This window comes from Prenolepis imparis, unplaced genomic scaffold (genome assembly GCF_030444845.1).
Source record: "Prenolepis imparis isolate NDT839.2.m4 unplaced genomic scaffold, iyPreImpa1.0 SCAF_3, whole genome shotgun sequence".
NCBI classification, from domain to species: domain Eukaryota; kingdom Metazoa; phylum Arthropoda; class Insecta; order Hymenoptera; family Formicidae; genus Prenolepis; species Prenolepis imparis.
The window spans coordinates 2,022,678-2,043,767 of NW_028141161.1; the positions used below are offsets into that span (position 1 = coordinate 2,022,678).

At 42.1% G+C, this 21,090-nt stretch overlaps 1 protein-coding gene across 1 annotated transcript; it reads left to right on the forward strand.

The window, feature by feature from the left end:
* The first annotated feature begins 2,805 nt into the window (after positions 1-2,805).
* On the forward strand, positions 2,806-6,255 carry LOC145934220 (uncharacterized). Its single transcript, XM_083034591.1, has 3 exons — positions 2,806-3,673; positions 4,059-4,533; positions 5,541-6,255. Exons 1-3 carry the CDS (start codon positions 2,806-2,808, stop codon positions 6,253-6,255), a joined length of 2,058 nt encoding a protein of 685 aa, XP_082890717.1.
* The last annotated feature ends 14,835 nt before the right edge of the window (positions 6,256-21,090 follow it).

Consider the following 21,090-nt stretch of genomic DNA (forward strand, 5'->3'; position numbering starts at 1 on the left):
CAAGGTGGTGACTTGGCGGGACCGCTCCAACAGGTCGCGTTCGTTCTGCTCGATGTTTTCCATTATTTCTTTTATTCACTATTATGTCACTGACACTTCTGACACAAGAAAGTAACCACTAAACTTTTTTCACTGCTGCATCTATACGCTTTCAAATCGTACTATGGTTTGACGCCCTCTCATCCTCCTTATATATTTCACCTAATTCTGTCTCCTTTTCTAACATTTGGCGTATCTCAAAAGATAGTTTCCCGAGATATCGGTTTTATGGATAGAGGAGTAAGGACACAAGCTGCCGAACGTCAACGCTTTTGCACCTAATCACGTTTCAACATGTTCGTCGCAGCGTTGGCCCTAAAATCTTCATTTCTTTCCTAATGATAAAATGTCCATAACATGAAAAACATAGTTTTATGGATTCTAGAACGCTCCGTTGACAAGTTCGAGCAGCCGGACATCGGCGCTTCCGTAATAAAATTATACTAGCGAGGGTACAAAATTGTCGATCATCGGCGCTTGTTCTATACCTTTTTGGGAAAATGTCTAGGATCCCTCATAAAAAAAAAAGTCATAAAGATATCCATCTACAAATATTGCACTCAGAAAACTCCCCCTCCTTTGTCGAAACATCCCCTCCACCCGCGTGACGTCAGCCCCCGCACCATCGAGATACCCCCGCCCCGCGTGACGTCATACCCCTCGCCACGGAGAACCCCCCGCACCCCGCACCCCCCTCGGAGCCCCATGGGTTAGAATTGGCATAGTATATCTACTCATATTAATTCTTTGCAGGTAAACTCCAGTCCGGGCGCGGATGGGATTCCCCCTGTGTTTCTCAGATCGTGTGTCTTTGTGATGTCAAGGATACTTTGGCTAATATTTAATAAGTCGTTAGTTGATGGTACTTTCCCGAGTGCTTGGAAATTATCGATTGTAACTCCAATTTGGAAGAGCGGCGACAAATCGTTGGTATCAAATTATCGGCCTATAAGCAAACAAAGTGTCATGCCTAAATTATTCGAGAATATTGTTGCGGCCAAGTTGTCCTCGCTGTGCAAGAATATAATAATTGATGAACAGCATGGCTTTATGGCAGGCCGCTCTGCGACAACAAACTTGCTATTGTTTCATGATTATATAAACTCTGCGATTGAAGAGGGCTCCCAAGTGGGTGTAATTTATACGGACTTCAGTAAAGCTTTTGATAAAGTCAATCATTTTATCTTAACGGATAAATTAAGGGCCATTGGGATTGAAGGTCCCTTGCTAAAGTGGCTCTCAAGTTTTTTTTCAAACAGGAAACAAGCTGTCAAATTTAAAAACTGCCTCTCTGAAATTTTTAATGCCTCTTCGGGAGTCCCTCAGGGGTCGCATCTGAGACCACTTTTATTTAATCTATTCGTAAATGATATAAAAAATTGTTGTAAGTACTCTAAATTCTTATTATATGCCGATTACTTAAAAATCTATTGTAAAGTCGATTACTTGGACGATGCAAATGCCTTACAAGCTGACCTCTCAGCCGTGGAAGCCTGGTGTAACTCGAACGGTTTATATTTTAACTTATCTAAATGTAGTGCTATTCGATTTAGCAGAAAGAGAAATGTTCATTATTATGATTACTGTTTGAACGGGGCTTCTCTCCAAAATGTCGACTTTATTCGTGATCTTGGCGTAATTTTCCGCTCTGACTTATCCTTCGAAACGCATATAAAATCAATTACTAGTCGCGCCTTTAAGACTCTAGGATTTGTTTTACGTTCTTGTAAATATTTTTAAAATATCAATACATTAAAATTGCTATACTGCTTCTTAATAAGATTGCGGCTGGAATATGCGGCCATTGTGTGGGCCCCGTATCAGGATAAGCATGGTTACACTATCGAAAAAATCCAGCATCGGTTCCTCCGCAGAGTAAGTTTTCTCACGGAGGATCCGATGCATTTTTTCGACCACTCATATGGTCCTTTGTTGGAGAAATTAAATTTTCTAACATTGGAAAACAGAAGAGCGTATATTGACCTAATTTTCCTTTACAAATTAATCAATGGTCGTCTTGATTGCTCTGATTTGCTGAGTTGCATAGGACTGCATGTCCTGGCTAGGAAATTGAGGTGTAACCAAGTTTTTCATGTAGAAATGCATCGAACTGCTTATGGTAAATTTAAACCATTAAATCGACTGAGAATTTTGGCGAACAAATTTGTAGAAAGTGTTGATCTTTTTCATCCCTCGATAAAATTTGTGAAACGATCGATAATTTATGCTATTAAGTGAGCAATATGAATATTATTTTCCTTCAATTACTGTCTTAGTTGATTACTTACGAACTATATTTCTGTATTTTGTATACTAAAGGGACTTGTTTCCCGTTTAAATAAATAAATAAATAAATAAAAATAAATTTTGCTCGCAACCGCGCGAGTACGCGTATATTCCATACACGGTCGATTCGCTCGTGCTCGTGCGTTATTAGATCAAGGATCCGCAGCGACATTAATTTCCGAAAATCTTGCACAAACTTTACGACTCCCGCGCACCCGACAAACCATTTGCGTTACTGGAATTGGAAACGCGCATTTGTACGCGCGTCACACTGCCCGCGTAACTGTGTGCCCAGCAACTCGAAAAGAGCCCGCGCATTCGACGACCGCGATAATTCTTAAATCGCTCACGACATATGCTCCAGACAGCCTTTCGCAAAAAATATCTTGGTCGCATATCGCTGACCTCGCATTAGCCGATAGCGCTCCCATGAGCGCGGAGCCTATCGATATAATTATCGGCGCCGATTTGTACGGACTAATGATTCTCGAGGGAATTCGGAAGGGGAAGTCAGATGAACCGCTAGCTCAAAACACTATTCTCGGATGGATCCTGTCCGGCCCAACATCCAAATCTCCTTCCACTGCGTCGGTGCATATTCATCATGGCACCATCCTTGAAAGTCTCGATTTAAATCTCCGCCGATTTTGGGAGGTCGAAGACTTACCGACGACCAACTCCCTTACGAACGACGAACGACAATGCGAAAATCATTTCGTTACCACACACGCTCGAGATCCTTACGGCCGTTATATCGTTAGAATGCCGTTTAAATCGACCTACTCAGGAAGTTTCGGCGATTCTCGATCCACGGCTCTCGCGAGCCTCCGACGCCTCGAGCGAAGCCTGCAGGTCGACGCGAAAAAGGCCTCCGCCTACTACGATTTTTTGAATGATTACAAACTTCTCGGTCACATGGAGGTCGTTTCGACATCGGAGCTTTCTTCCTCGGACGCTCGATATTACATACCGCATCACGCGGTATTCCGCGAGAGTAGCACAACGTCTCGCCTTCGCGTCGTGTTCAATGCCTCTAGTAGAACGTCTAACGGCGATTCACTTAATGATTATTTATTGCCCGGTCCTAAATTACAGAATGATCTCGCTGCAGTTATGCTTAAATGGCGACAATTCCGCTACGTTTTCACAGCCGACATCGCGAAAATGTACCGCCAGATTATGATAGATTCATGCGATTTAGACTATCAACGTATCCTATGGAGATTTTCTCCTTCCGATCCCGTCGATGAATATCGCCTCCTTACAGTTACGTATGGGACAATCTCCGCGCCTTTCCTCGCCTTGCGAGTACTGCATCAGCTCGGCCGCGACGAGGGCTCGCAGTTCCGTTAGCCCTTCCGGTGTTACAAAATCACATTTACGTCGATGACTGTCTATTCGGCGCCGATGATCAAGCCCTAGCGCGTCAAACGCGCGATCAACTCGTGGACTTATTGGCGAGAGGAGGCTTTCGTCTACGGAAGTGGGCGAGCAATTGTACCGAGCTGCTTGTTGACATCGATCCATCCGATCATGGGCTAGCATGCAGTAAAGAGCTATGTCCCGACGAAGCCCTTAAGGTTTTGAGAGTCTCTTGGAGTCCCGATCAAGATTCGTTTCATTTTAACGTCTCTACTACCACCTCTCTACTACAACCTAACCTAACCTAACCGAACCCGGTCGAACGAAAAGAGAAATTCTATCCTTTATCGCTAAGTTTTTCGATCCTCTAGGGTGGATCACACCAGTGATAATTACCGCCAAAATCCTACTACAACGATTGTGGTTGTTAAAATGCGACTGGGACAACGTTGTCCCTGCGCATATCCTCAGCCTATGGACTGATCTGTACTCACAGCTTCCTGAACTTGAAAATTTCCAGATCCCACGATGGACAACCTGCAGTCACAACGTCGAGCAAGCCGAATTGCATGGATTTTCCGACGCTTCAACTCGAGCGTACGCGGCGGCAGTATATCTTCGCGTCGTCCCCCCCGGAAACCCACCGGTAATCTCGCTCTTGGTCGCGAAGTCTAAGATCGCGCCTCTGAAAACTCTGAGCGTGCCACGCCTCGAGCTCTGCACCGCGCTACTCTTAATCCGCCTAATCCGATTCGCTCGCTTGACGCTCGAACTTCCAACATTGAAGTGCTATTGTTGGACAGATTCCACGATCACGTTGGCCTGGATCAATCAAACGCCCTCGCGGTAGACGACGTTCGTCGCAGGATAATCCGGCGGATTGTGCCTCTCGAGGCGTAGCGCCAAGCGAACTCTTACATCACCCCCTATGGTTGTCCGGTCCAACGTGGTTAAAATTGAACGCGACCTCGTGGCCAACCACGTCTCCCCGAGCCGATTATAATACACAGCTCGAGAAAAGAACCAACGCCACTACAATCACCCTAGTAAATTTTGTCAAAACATGGGATCTACCATCGCGATTTTCGTCGTTGCCAAAATTAGTACGAGTTACGGCCTACATCCTGCGCTTCGTGTCTCGTCTGAAGCGCAGAAATCGGAACCGCGCGAATCACCGGAGGAGTTCGACAACGGATCCCCGAGAGCGCTACGACCCAGTGAAATCCGAACGTCAAGGACCTTCTGGCTAAAATTCATTCAGATGGCCTCATTTTCACCGGAACTCTCAGATTTCGATCGAAATATCCCCGTCTCGAAATCGAGCCCGAGGACGGCTCGAAAACACCGATTTCCCCGAAGCCGCAAAACATCCGATTATATTAAAATCCCATCCGCTCGTCACCTCTCTCATCACCGATATCCACATTCGAGACAATCATTCCGGTCCGCAGCTCACGCTGGCTCATTTACGCCAAGAGTTCTGGCTCCTTCGCGCGCGCGCAACCATTCGCGCAGTCTTATATAAATGTGTAAAGTGCACGCGCGAAGCAGCCGCGCGTCCGAATCAGCTCATGGGCTCGTTGCCAAAATGCCGCGTCAATACGGCAGCGCGAGCTTTCGTGCACACGGGCGTCGACTATGCGGGCCCAATAATGACTCGCACTGCGTCCGGCCGAGGTCATAAATCACACAAGTCCTATATCGCTCTTTTTGTATGTATGTCTACGAAAGCACTTCATCTTGAGCTCGTCTCCGATTACACCACGACCGCGTTCATCGCAGCGTACAATCGATTTGTTGCTCGTCGAGGGTTACCCTCCGCGATGTACTCGGATAACGGCACCACGTTTCAGGGCGCCGATCGAGAACTCTTCCTATCAAGTAACCACGAAAGATCCGGATTTTTTGAATCGTCTTGCCACGGAGGGAGTGTCCTGGCACTTCATACCCCCCGCCACTCCGCACTTCGGAGGGTTGTGGGAGGCAGCCGTTCGAAGCGTCAAGTACCATCTCAAGAGATCTATCGAAGCACACACGCTTACGTTCGAAGAAATGAGCACATTATTGTGCCGTATTGAGGCTTGCTTAAATTCGCGACCGATCGCCGCCGTCTCGGATAACCTAGACGACTATCGAGCTTTAACTCCAGGACATTTCCTCATTGGCACCGCGATCGTCGCTCCGCCCGAGCCCAGCGTCCTCGACATTTCCGAAAACCGCCTGACTCGATGGCAAATAGTTCAACGACTTTTTGAGGGGTTCTGGAGGTCATGGAAGCATGACTATCTACATACTTTACAGCAAGGACCGAAATGGCGAGTTGCACAAAAACTAGCACAGAAAGGTCAACTAGTTTTACTACACGACAACAACGCCCCTCCGAGTCGTTGGGCCCTCGGACGCATAATTCAATGTCACTCCGGCGACGATATTCTCATCCGCGTCGTCACGATAAAGACTTCGACAGCCGAATACAAACGCCCGATATCAAAGCTATGCTTTCTTCCGGTCAGCATCAACGAAGAAACCGAACAAGACTCGGCCTTGGCGGGCGGCGCCTCCGAATGAAAAACTGCTCCGATTATGCGAGAAACTCTAAGAGCTGATAATTAAGAGCAAAGTGTATAATCCGATCCTCGCCTAATGTATTACAGCGTCAAGCATGCGTCATTAATGTACGTGTAACCGGCGCTTCCAAATTTCGATTGCAAACATTCGAGGCGGGCGGTATGTTCGGATACGAAAATTCTCGCTTCAAGAGAACGAAAGAGAGAGAGAGAGAAAGACAGCGAGAGAGAGAAGGAGTCGACTTTTCGTGTCTCCGTCAAAATATAATCGCGCCGATTCTGTCAATACGCGTAACCCGCTCAGGTCACGGTTCTACCTGACTAAATCACGTGCTAATTTCGGCGAATCACGCTTTGACACGATAGCGTCTCGACTCTGGCTCTCTGCCTGCAACACCAACGACGGGCAGAGAAAAAATGTAAGTCATCATGCGAATACCGAGCTGTCGAGCGCTCTCTCTTTCAAAAATCGATATCTCGCGAGCCGTGATATACGAGACTTCTATATATATATTTATATTCATTTGTAAAGAGAAATAAACAGTTATTAGTGGATTAAATCTTGTGCCTTAACGACCGAGTCTTTTTACAAGGCTGAACAAGCTATCCCGGGAATACGTCAAACAAAAAAGAAACCTAATTGGCCAACTCCCGAACGAAACAAGAATAAAGTATTGATATACTATATTAATATAAAACGATAGATAGATATGTTATGTGTGTGTGTATGTGATAGGAACAAATATAAAAAAAACAATTCAAATTCAATCTTTTACTTTAAATACGAGTATATGCACAAATTATTGTCATTGTCATCATCATCGTCACCATCATCATCATCATCATCATCATCATCGTCATCATCATTATCATCATCATCATCATTGTCATTATCATCATCATCATCAGTAGTGGTAAGGCCGGTTCTAACTCTGGTCCTCTGAGGGGGGGTGAGGGGCAAGGGGAACCCGTGGCACGGGGGAATGACGTCAAGCGGGGAGGCGTCCGCGAGATTAGGGTCCGCGAGGGGACCGCGGGGAGGGGGAAGCCTTCGCGAGGGGTCCGCGGGATGGGGGAAGCGTCCGCGATTTAGATGCCGGGTCCGCGAGGGGTCCGCGGGGAGGGGGGAGGCGTCCGCGATGTTAGGTTCCGCGAGGGATCCGCGGGGAGGGGGAGGCGTTCGCGATGTTATGGTCCGAGAGAGGTCCGCGGGGAGAGAGGAATCCGCGAAAGACCGCGTGAAGCTTTGCGGGCGAGGGGTCCGCGGGGAGAGGGAAACCGCGAAAGACCGCGTGAAGCTTTATGGGTGAGGGGTCCGCGGGGAGAGGGGAACGCAAAAGACCGCGTGGAGCTTGATGGGTGAGGGGTCCGCGGGGAGAGGGAAACCGCGAAGGACCGCGTGAAATTTTATGGGTGAGGGGTCCGCGGGGAGAGAGTAACGCGAAAGACCGCGTGGAGCTTGCTGGTTGAGGGGTCCGCGGGGAGAGATGACGCGAAGGAGAACGCGAGGCGAACGCGAGAGAGATGACGCACGCGAAGGAGAGAGATAACGGTCGCGAGATAGTGCGAGATGGAGAGGTAGCGAGAGGTAGCGAGTAAAGAGAGAGATAGCGCAAGAGAGGCGTATATGCAAGAGAGAGAGATGTTGCGAGAAATGATGCAGCGAAGGAGAGCGCGAGGTGTTCGCGAGAGAGAGAATTTTTAATAATATTTTAATAATATTAATATATAATTCTTTTATAATAATAATATTAATATTAATATATAATAATTCTTCGCAATGAATCACCACACCCTTTTATTACGTCAATTAACTACCTTCGAACCTCAATCGAACATCAATCAACCACCTTCGAACCTCGATTGAACATCAATCAACCACATTCGAACAACGTTCGTACCTCGATCATCCACCTTCGAACCACTTTCAAACCACCTTCGAACCACTTTCAAACCACCTTCGAACCACTTTCGAACCACGTTCGTACCTCGATCAACCACCTTCGACCCACGTTCGTACCTCGATCAACCACCTTCGAACCACGTTTGTACCTCGATCAACCACCTTCGAACCACTTTCAAACCACGTTCGTACCTCGATCAATCACCTTCGAACCACTTTCGAACCATGTTCGTACACCTGTTAGAAGTTAGCCCCCCACTTTTAGAATTAACATATTTTCACGGTTGTGCTGAATTGTGCTAGGTTTGTGCTATATTGTACTCGAATATTATAACCATAATATGAAAAATACGAAAGAAAATGGAAAAAAAAGAATTTTTAGGTCAGCCCCCCACTTTTCGTTTTTTTCAATTTTTGCGATTGTGCTGAATTGTGCTAAGTTGTGCTAACATTGTGCTAAAATATTATTTTAAAAAAATAATAACAAAAAAAGTTATGATAATTATATTCAATATTATCCAAAATGATTTTTTTATCATACCTTTTTTTTTATTATCTTTTTAAAATAATATTTTAGCACAATGTTAGCACAACTTAGCACAATTCAGCACAATCGCAAAAATTGAAAAAAACGAAAAGTGGGGGGCTGACCTAAAAATTCTTTTTTTCCATTTTCTTTCGTATTTTTCATATTATGGTTATAATATTCGAGCACAATATAGCACAAACCTAGCACAATTCAGCACAACCGTGAAAATATGTTAATTCTAAAAGTGGGGGGCTAACTTCTAACAGGTAGAAACTTTTAAAGTTCGTCGATATTTATAACTAAATGAGAGTTTTTCTAACGTATTTCCAAGATTTTTGAATATGCCTGAACTGGTAAGCACCATTACTTAATTGTAAAAATATAATAAGAAAGTTATTTTGCGCGTTTTTAACTCAAAAGCTAAATTTTACAATGTTATGGTTAATTACTAGTTTTTCCTAATTTATTTTCATGTAATTTATTGTCGTGTAATAAAATTTCCCATATTTTACATATACATAATTATTTCATATTATAACTATATTCTTGGCAGCTGGAGTGTATAAAACTTGTTTGATTTACGAATAACAATATTATATAGAAAATTTTTTTCTGTGTATTTTTTTTATTCTTAAAGCTAGATTTTTAATAAAATTTTTTAAATTTAGATTGATGTAGAATTTAATCTATTTTTCCCTGAAATTGATCAAGATAGATTTTATAAAATATATCCACAATATATTGTTAACGCCAAATATGTTATTTGAATTTCGCAGTTAATTTATCAGCGGCGCGCTAGTTACCGGCGCGATCGAGAGAGAGAAGGCGAAGTAGGGGAATTGACGAGTCGCTGGAGAGTGCGCAGTCGAGTAACTACCTTTGTAACTGTCTCTTGTAAGCTCGTAATAAAGTTGATTGGATTGAGAGATCCCAGTGTAATTTTTCTAAGCGAGAAGTCTTGGAGAGAATTTCCATTATCGATGAGATTCTCTTATAACATTCAATACGAACGTTTTCGTATTAACATTGGTCCTTCGAGCCGGATTCTACGAGGAGGACGGACGCACGATAGCACGAGGTCCGTCTATCCATTGTTCGACGAGCTAACCACGGAGAGACACAAGGATTGCTAGTAAAGTAGCAGTATCAAAGGAAAGAGGTAGACCGAAAATATACAAGGACAGGAGGCGACAAGCGCCTCGCGAGATCTCGACGTCCGAGTCCGCCATTTGCCGGTGGAAGAGTCTGGAATATCGGCGAACGAGTCCGTTAATTACCAAGGGAGGAAGCCATTGTTTCCACGGGACAAGAAAGAGGTGCTCATTTCGAGGATCCATGAACGAAATTCTGCTCGGTAAAGTCCCGTTATACCACGGAAGAAGAGGCCCCGAACAGCGAACGCGCGGCAGCGGATACATTTATCGAGTGATAAACCATTGTAAAACCGTAAGATTATTTACATTAGGCGTTTATTTGTACTATTAACGATATGTCAAACTCAAAGGAAGCGGAACTAGCAAAATTAGGTTATAAAAAGCGAGCGGCTAAAGCTTCTCTAACTCGATTAGAAACTTACCTTAATAGTATAGATCCCGTCGCGTTTGATTTAGATGAGTTGAAAGTAAGAATCGGAAAACTAAAAGAGATATATAAAAACTTCACAGACGCACAAATTGAAATAACTGCTTTAGATGACGCGATTGAGGAGGTAGTATTAATTTCAGAGTCGGAAGAGGTAGAAAATAAATATATAAAAATAAGAGTATCAGCTGATAAGTTAGTAAGGAGTAAATTAGATATTAGTTTAAATGATGAAGAAGCAGATCATTCTGTAATAGAGCCTCGAGAAGTTATAGTGGGTGACCTCCGTTTGGACACGTAACGATTGGACACCGCTCGATTGGACACGCTTTATTGGACACGTTTTATTGGACACTGCTCGATTGGACACCGCTCGATTGGACACCGCACGATTGGACACTGCACAATTGGACACGTATATTGCACGATTGGACACGGCACGATTGGACACCGCACGATTGGACACCGCTCGATTGGACACCGCACGATTGGACACGTTCAAATTTATTACACTAATTTTTACGTATAATATGGTCTAACAATTAAAATATAAATCGTTACTTGATTGAATCTAAAAAGTAAGTAAAACGAAATCCACCTAAACAAAATTTAACCATGCATAAAAAGTTGCAAACCCACGTGGAACCTCGCTTCGCGTGGAAAAGTGTAAGCGTGGACACAGTGGGTTCCGCCCCCCTGCGGAGGGCTCCACTATAATAAAACTAGACACATAGGTCTGGATGGAACCTCGCTTCGCGTGGAAAGTTGCAAACCCATGCGGAACCTCGCTTCGCGTGGAAAAGTGTATGCGTAAACACAGTGGGTTCCGCCCCCCTGCGGGGGGCTCCACTATCAAAAAACTAGACACATAGGTCTGGGTTGAACCTCGCTTCGCGTGGAAAGCTGCAAACCCATGTGGAATTTTGCAAAGATAGATCTCGATTCGCACTGAAAGCACCGGGTGATGGGAGTGGACGTCGCTTCACGTGAAAAGTTGCAAACCCATGTGGAATTTTGTAGATATAGACCTTGTTTCGCACTCAAAACATCAGACGATTATTTGTATTATGTAAAAATAAGTGTAATAAATCCATACATGTCCAATCATGCGGTGTCCAATCGTGCGGTGTCCAATCAAGCAGTGTCCAATAAAACGTGTCCAATAATGCGTGTCCAATCGAGCAGTGTCCAATTGTTACATGTCGAAACGGGATACGCCCAGTTATAGCTAACAACGAAAGAGTGCGAACGCCCGCACGTAACAGTCAAATAAAATTGCCGAGGATCGAGCTACCCACGTTTAATGGTAAATATGAAGATTGGTACGCGTTTTTTGATTTGTTTAATTCATTAATTCATTCGAATCGAGATTTAAGTGATACACAAAAATTCCATTATTTAAGATCATCATTGAGGGGTGATGCCGCCGAGATCGTGTCATCTTTAGAGATTTCCGGGACTAATTATGTAGACGCATGGGCAAGATTAAAAGAGCGCTATGACAACAAAAGATTAATTGTGCAAAATCATATTAGAGCTATATTCGATTTGCCTATAGCAAAAAGAGAAAATGGTACTGCTATCTGACAAATTTTAGACGGTGTTCTAAAACACACTAGGGCGTTACGAGCGTTGAATAGGCCGACCGATAATTGGAGTGATCTATTAGTGTGCAGTTTAAGTGCGCGAATTGCGGTGTAGTGCGCGGACGCGAGTGCGAGAGAGACAGTACAAGAAAGACAGAATCGAACGACACAAAAGAATAATTGAAACAGCACTATATTTACAGATAATGTACAATGTGGTTCTATATTCTGCTCAATATGAAACGCGGAGAGCGATATTCGGCGATTACGAGAAGTGCAGTGATAGCGCGATTCTTATTCATTCACTGGAAGTGCGATATGAAAAAAGACTGTCTGCGAACTGCGATCTGTCGGTGCGAACGACGTCAAGACGAGTGAGAGAGCGGCGCTAAACGGGCGGCTTTATCCTTCCGACCTTCGAGAAAGTACCAAAAATGAGATCATCAATTTTGGTCTCATGACGGAGCGATAAAGGACTCTCTCGAAAGCCGGAGGACAAAGCTGTTTGTTTTTCCAGCGTTTATTTTCTCGCGATGATTCGAACGGCCGGTGTTTTGAGCGAGCGATATTTGCTAACGCGCTAGAGCGAGAGCGCGCGGGTTTGCGCCGACGCACAGGCCGGCAGCTCGGATTATTAGCCGTCGCGCTGTACATGATCGCCGGAATTGCATATTCATTGAGATAGCAAATTATGCACGCCTACCCACACACACACACACACACACACACACACTCATATTTGCGACAATTAGTATATGTTGTAGCTAGCAAATTAGATTTTAGAACGGTAAAGGAATGGGAAAATACCATTGATTCAACTCAAGTTCCTACTTTCACAGATTTTATAGAGTTTTTGAAAAAGAGGTGTCAAACGCTATAAGCAGTGGAAAAAATCGGCAACAACAATGTAACTGGTCTGTCTTTGCGTCAAGGTAGTCAACACAAGGTCAATAGCTGCAATGTCGCCACATTGAACGTCAAGTGTACATATTGCCAAGGAGAGCATAACATTTATTCATGCAAGGAGTTTAAACATTTAACTGTTAACGAACGATTAAAGCATGTAAAGTCTAAAGGATTATGTTTAAATTGTTTGAGAGGCAAGCATTTAGCAAGAGATTGCACTTCGAGGAATTGCAAAATATGTAGTAAACGACACAATTCTCTATTACACATGGAGAATGCCGATAAATCTGAACTAAAAACGAAACAAAATCTTAAGGAAGCAGATACAATTGATAAAGAAAAAGATAATATAGTATGCAATAATTCTAATGTACGTGAAGTATCGCTTTCGAGTCAGGTATTACTATCCACCGCCATAGTAAAAATGAAAAATAGGAACGGTCATTACGTGAAGATCAGGGCATTATTAGATAATGGTTCGCAATCTAATTTTGTAACGAAATCGCTGGTTAAAAAATTAAGGCTTAATCTTCGCGATTCGCACATAAAAATAAATTAGGGATTAATCAGCAAGTATCCAATGCATTAAAACCGACAGATTTAGAAATGAGTTCTCAATTTGAATCTTTTACCACCAAGTTACGATGCGTAGTGTTACCTTCCATTACGCAAAGAGTTCCTAATGTAAAGTTAGATATGGACTTATATAAAATACCCAAAAACATCAGGTTAGACTCACAATTCAAAATTCCTTCTGAAATAGAGTTGTTAATAGGAGCGGAAAAATTCTGGGATATGATATGTGTTGGGCAAATCAAACTAGGCAACAATAAACCGGTGTTGCAAAAAACATTGCTCGGGTGGATCGTGACCGGAAAGGTAGCATCGCCGAGAAATAGTACAAGCATTTCCTGCAATTTAAGTTGTATGCAGGAGTTAGATGAGACTCTAAGAAAATTTTGGCAAATCGAAAATATTGAGGAGTGTCAAAATACAATACTCGAGGATACGTATTGTGAGGAACATTTTAAAGAAACTCACAAGAGAGATTTATAGTTAAATTACCTATAAAGGACAATATATTTAAAGTCGTAGGGAATTCAAAGGAAATAGCGATGAAAAGGTTTTTATCGTTAGAGAAAAGGTTAGCCAGAGATCCCGATCTTAAAGTTGAGTATGTTAACTTTCTAAGGGAATATGAAAATTTGGGACACATGAGAACTGTAAACTATTCACAGAGTAGGACGCCAAGGATTTTCTTGCCGCATCAAGCTGTTATAAAAGAATCTAGCGAGACGACAAGGGTACGTGTAGTGTTCGATGCATCTAGTAAAGATAATAACGGAATTTCTTTAAATGATGCGTTGCATAAGGGCGCTACTATACAATTGATTTGTTCTCAATAATATTAAGATTTCGTTGCTTTAAGTACGTTTTAACATAACATATTGCTGAGCTTGTCTTGTCTTATCAGAGATACAAAAACATAGCAAAGTAAAATTGGATACGTCAACAACCGCGAAACTTTCATCAGAAAATAAATAGTGTAACAAAATTCTCATTGACCAACCATGTCCTATTCAAACGCAGAAGCTTTAGATATGATGCTTATTTTAGGTGAATGTGGTGGTCAATTTAGCGCAGCTGCGAGGTTGTGGCAAGAATGATACCCAGATCGCACTCCCCATTCGTACAATGTTTTTTCTCATTTGTCTAAGCGAATTACTAATAAAGATATTATTCAACCTGATCATAATAAAGGTAGACAAATTCGACGTCAAGTTAGGGACGAAAGGACGCCAGAGATTCTTGCATTCGCTCAATTGCATCCCCATGAATCCTTAAAGCGTGTAGAACAAGAATCTGGTGTTAGTCGTAGTACAATTTGGCGAATTTATCATGAAAACAAGCTGCATTCGTGCAGAATGACTCTGCATCAAGCATTGACGATTGCCGATTTTAGAAACAGACTCGAATTTTCCAACTGGATACGCCAACAACCGCGAAACTTTCATCAGAAAATTTTATTTTCTTAGCACACACCAGAGGGTTTGGAGTCGTTAACTACCGCGGGAGTGACGAACCGTGGGGTCCTTATCTCTGCTGACACACACACCCACACGCATCACGCACACACTTAACATTGACGTGCACATACATCATACACATTATGTGCAAACTCCAACCGAGCAACCTCCCCGTGGTGCACATTGGATAACGCGAATGCCGGCGGTATTGCTAAAAATCTTGCAAAATGCAGGGGTAACTTTGAAATGCGATAACTCGGCTCCTAGACATGATAGAACAATGTTTCTTGCGGCATTTTAAAGGGGAGGGTTCCTACTTCAAAGCCAATGTAGTGGCATTTATGGTTCCATCCCTGCTTTTTCCATGGACAACTACAAAGTCAAGAAATTTCCAGAGTTTTTTCGCCATCTGATTTTAAGCCTCACACGAAAAACAGTTCGATGAGACGAATAATGCTATATTACCTACTTTATAGTTGAGGCTTCACCCGTTAAAATGCGCTCAGTAACATTGTTCTACGACCTCTTTAAGCCGAGATATGGCTTCTTAAAAATCATCAAATTTTGCTAGTTTTAAGGCTCCCCTAATTGTTTTGCGTAGTATATTTATAATCCTTCTCATAATTATACGTGTACTCGTCGTTGAAATACATTTTTTATGATAATGTCTTTTTTTCACAAATGCGTACAAATTGGACACATATCACAGGGAAATATCTGATACAATGCATCTTGACAATTGCTACAGTATCGACCATCCACTGCGTCGTGTAATTGAATCACATGCTTTCTAACAGAATACATGTGCCCGACATCTTGAATAGAGATCATACACGAAATACATAAAGCAAGAGCACCACCCGTAGAATAATAAAAGTATATAACACAAACTTTCGTACATACGTTTAATGCAAAGATTTGCGAATTAGACACTATCACAGTATATACAGTAGCGCAACTCTCACGATTTTGTGTTGGCCAAAATGGAGTGCGCATGTGCGAAGTAAGCGAGTTGCCCAGTAGTGCCATCTGAACTTCTCTTTCACTCACTCTTACTTGTTTCGGTCTCTCTCAGTCTCATTTTTTATAAAAACATTATTTATAGATTAATACTATATGTATTTTTACTATATTATATGTATTATAATATTATTAATTATTATATAAAGTCTCTTTTGCTCTTCTGTGGTTCTTTCTTGTTTGTATCGAGGTGGATCGAGTAGCTGAGGTACAGACAGGTAAAGAATTTGGAAGAAAAAATAGAGATATTAGGTATATATGTATATGTATATGCATATTTATAAAAATAATTTTTAAACATTTCTTTGTTTATCATAAATATATAATATGTAATGTAATTTTTAGAATATCTACATTAAATCAACATGTTATTTTTAGGAAAACTAAAATACTTTTAATTTTATTAATAAATAAAATTTGTAATAAATATTTTATATGTGATTTGTAATAAATATTTTATATGTGATTATATTTTTGTTTCATAAATTTTATTTATATACTTTATATTAACATTATTTAATAACATTACAAAAATATATATTTAATAAATATAATTTTTTTATTTTATAAAAATATTGCATTTTATTATTTCTCTTTGTCACTAATTTATAGCGTGCAATTAAATTTTTGTATAATATATAATTTTATTATTTTGATACATATAATTAATAATACTATGATTTTTTTTATAACAATGTATATAGTTAATAATTTTTATATATTATATTTTTTTTTGCCTTTGTCTATTTTAACATTACACACGTCTCATATTATTTATTAATAATACGCTTTAGAAATTTTTATTTATTTTTTAACGTACATATTATTATAATAATTTTTATTTCTTTCTATTTTGTATTATTTTTGTTAAATTATATTATTCTGATATGTTAGTAATGACTGAGTTAGAAAGAGAATAAGTTGGAGAGAGAACAAACAAGAGTGAGCGAGAGAAAAGTTTAGATGGCATTACTGGGCAACTCGGTTATTTCGCACATGCGCACTCCATTTTGGCCAACACTATCTTCAAAGGCGCCGACAGAGAGTTGCGCTACTGTATATACTGTGACACTATCTTGTCGTCAATATCTGTAAGGTCTTCACTTTGATTACTAATATAATTACTGTCATTCGACAACGCGTGATCTTCATCAGACGACTCGTCTAATATTGCCTCGAAATTATTATTTTCCATTTTTTACACATTACTACGCAATTTTAACACAAGAAAGTAACTGCTACACTTTTTCAACCGAGATGTGCGCTTTCAAATCACGTACTATGGTTTGATGCGCTTCTATTCTCCTTATATATTTCATCTAGTTCCTTTTCTCCTTGTTTAACGTATGGTCGATTGTTTAATTACGTCTCAGAAAGATGATCTCTTTTCATCGCGTTATCGCTTATGTCACAGCAGCCGGACGTCGGCGTTCATTTTTGTTTATAAAATTCGAGCAGCCGAACATCGGCATTAATTCTTATTAAACAGTAAGGAAGAATCGTCGCTTATGGGGAAGGGGAGGGGGGAGGTACCGCGAGAGCAGCCGAATATCGGCGCTCACATCTGTTTTGTTTAGCGAAAAATCATCGTATCGAGATGATTTTTCGAAAAAAGCATTTTAAAGAAGAGACTCTGTACCATTATATGCTTTTTATCCCATTGAGTTACGACATTTGACTCATCCCATGTGCCGTGGCGAACTCGGATCATTATTTTTCAATTTTGCATGCTCTTGTTTTGTTATCCGCCAATTTCAATAAATTTATCTCGCAACATTAAAATTAATAGATTCTTAAAGTAGAGATTCCAAGCTTTATTTTCGTTTTTTATAAATCTTTTCATCTTTATTATTTACGAAGTTATTGTCATTTGAAATTTGATAATTTTTTCTTAAATTTTAAGTGTACCGCTTTTTTTGGAGTGTGTATATTGTGCTATGACATATAAGGCTTGTTTTCTATTCCTGCACTGGCTGAACTGTGCACACTGGTACAATAAGTTAGAGTGAGACAAAATATACTTTATTGTCTCATTCTAACTTATTGCATCAGTTCAGGAATAGAAAACAAGCCTATTGTGAGCGAATCTGTATGTATTTAGTAGCATGGGCATTTTGTTTTATAATATTTTATAACTTTTATATCTTTTTAAAACAAAATTAATGTGAGATCCGATTTATTCGCCAAACGTGTTTCTCACTTCCGTTAGGTTAGATAAGATAAAAAAAATACAAAACGCCATATTACTGTGGCCAACCAATCACATTTAGTGTTGTTACCCCCCCTACTTACAAGGCTTTACACTCCCTCCTGTTATTTCTTACCTCCATGATTAAATATACTTAAATATAGTACTTAAGTATATTAAATATACTTAAGTATATTAAATGTACTTAAGTATATTAAGTATATTAAATGTACTTAAGTATATTAAGTATATTAAATGTACTTAAGTATACTTAATATACTATTTAAGTACTATACTTATATACTTAATATACTTATATCAAGAGACACGGTAGTGTCTCGCGCCTAGTTAGGGCGAAGCCGACTCTTAGAAGCGAGGCACCGTGTATCTTTACGCGAATCGGACAGTTCGAGATAGTCATAGATTCGGATGCTCAATAACGACTGAAGCGATTGAGTTTTTACTAGGCTTAATCGATAGATTGAGTTCGATTTATATAATGAAAGTATTTAATTTTGCTCTACGTGCTTTGTAAGCGGAAATATCATAATGCAAAGTCTAAATATGAAAAATTTCTTTTAAGAAACGTCCACGTCATCATCATCATCATCGTTCACGCATACATAGTAGTATCTATCGTGCTACACGTATTATTAATCACACGTATACAACACATGCATACACGTATATCACACGTAAACAACACATGCAATAGATGCATGTAGTAGTAATCTTGTCCAGTTCTCACGTTTCACAACAGACAGCGTTAGTGGCGCTCTGCGATATTAGCAGCGTGCGGGGTTATGTATAATATATATATATATAATATATATAACGTGTATGTGATATGTGACATGTGACATAGGTTAAGTGTGCGGTTAGCTCATTTTTATTTATTATAAGAAAATCCAGCCAGAGGGTCATAATCGATAGAAGAAGAAGATGAGATTTATAAGAATCAAGTAATTATTTTATTTTATATTTCTTATAACAATATTGTGGCGGTACTCGCCACAAGAAGCACGGCGACGCTTCCGTCGCCGCCGCTAGGCGGCGCGCGCCGGGAAACTAATCCGAAGATGAAAGACGGCGCGGAGGCTACATAAACGCGCGCCGCGCAGTACCGAAAACCTCCGCTAGGCGTCGCACGCCAAGTTTCCTTTCCCGAAAGTAAGAAACAGTTAATCGGGTATATAAAGGGGACCCCCGCAGAGAAAAACAGAATCTCTGCCCACGCATTTTTACAAGCGCTCGACGCTCCACCAGAAAGAAGACAAAAGAGACAGCAAAATTCTGGGCGCTAAGGAAAATCTTCCTCCTCTGGAGGAAGCTACGGCTCGCAGGCGAACCCAGCCGACGCCACTTCATCTCCTCAGCAAGAGGAATCAACAAACAGGCGTTACGCGCCAACGATCCGGCGACTCTTCGCCTGTCTCTGGCGCTCTGCGCCCCGACACCGGCGTTACACGCCAACGATCCGGCGACTCTTCGCCTGTCTCTGGCGCTCTGCGCCCCGACACCGGCGTTATACGCCAACGATCCGGCGACTCTTCGCCTGCCTCTGGCGCCCTGCGCCTCGACACCGGCGTTACGCGCCAACGATCCGGCGACTCTTCGCCTGCCTCTGGTGCCCTGCGCCTCGACACCGGCGTTACGCGCCAACGATCCGGCGACTCTTCGCCTGCCTCTGGCGCCCTGCGCCTCGACACCGGCGTTACGCGCCAACGACCCGGCGACTCTTCGCCTGCCTCTGGCGCTCTGCGCCTCGACACCGGCGTTACGCGCCAACGATTCGGCGACTCTTCGCCTACCTCTGGCGCCTGTACGCCGTGGTCGCAACGTCGGCACAAAATCCTAGGCGTTAGGATATTCCAGGACTCCAACAAGGACACAGGCGGCAAACGTCCGCGATCTAGCGACAAACGTCCACGACCGGGTACTAAACGCTCGCGTCCCAAGGACGGCCACCTACAGTATCCGACGGAAGAACCGAGAACGACCGGGCCAGACGTTCAAGACCAGGCGACACAAACGAAGGACGAGGCCACGACCTCCCACCAAGACCAGGGGACTCAGACGAAGAAACGGGGAGGACAAATGAAATACGTACCTATCGATTACCGTACACAGACACGTAAACACCTGTAAATAATGTAAATATAATGTGTTAACTGCACTTAAGAATCTCGTCACTGCGCACACCTCAGCATCCAACTACCTGTCCCTACCTCTACGAGTATAAAATAGTAGTAACTAATCTACAAATTGGTGACCCCGACGTGATCGATAGAGAAATGGAGGACGAAGGTAGAGAAATCGTCCATAAGGTTGCGATCAAAATCCCTCCTTTTTGGAACGACGAACCGGAATTATGGTTCGCTCAGCTAGAGGGACAATTTACGCTCAGTGGCATAACGCAGGATTCCACGAAATACTCCTATGTCCTTTCTCAGCTAGATTCTCGACAAATAAAAGAGGTGAAGGACATAATCACGCAAGCTCCCGAAGCTGATAAATTCGGGACGATAAAAAGAGCTCTCATTCAGCGAATGTCAGTCTCTCAGGAGCAGCGGACGCGACAATTACTGGAGCTCGAGGAGATTGGAGACCGCAAACCTTCTCAATTTTTGCGGCATCTCCGAACACTCGCAGGAGAGAACGTGCCCGACTCTCTGCTAAGAACACTATGGCTAGGAAGGCTTCCAAATCAGATGCAGATGATTCTCGCCACCCGCACAGAAGATCGTCTCGACGACGTGGCCGAACAAGCCGATCGCATACATGAGATGTCATCGAGGGCCGTAGTAGCAGTGGCAAACCCCCCAAAACAAAAGGGGACATTAGAAGCGCAAATTCAAGCGCTAACGAAACAAGTCGCAACCCTGGCTACTCATCTCTCAAGGGGAAGATCTAAAGAAAAAAATCTGGACAGGAGAGATCGAAGCCGAAGCCGAAGCCGAAGTCAAGCTGCAAGCAAGGAATACAATAGAGACCACTGCTTCTACCACAATCGATTCGGTGATAAGGCTAAGAAATGTACGCAACCATGTACATATAAAAAACCGGAAAAAGAGAAGGGCAACCACTGATGGCGGC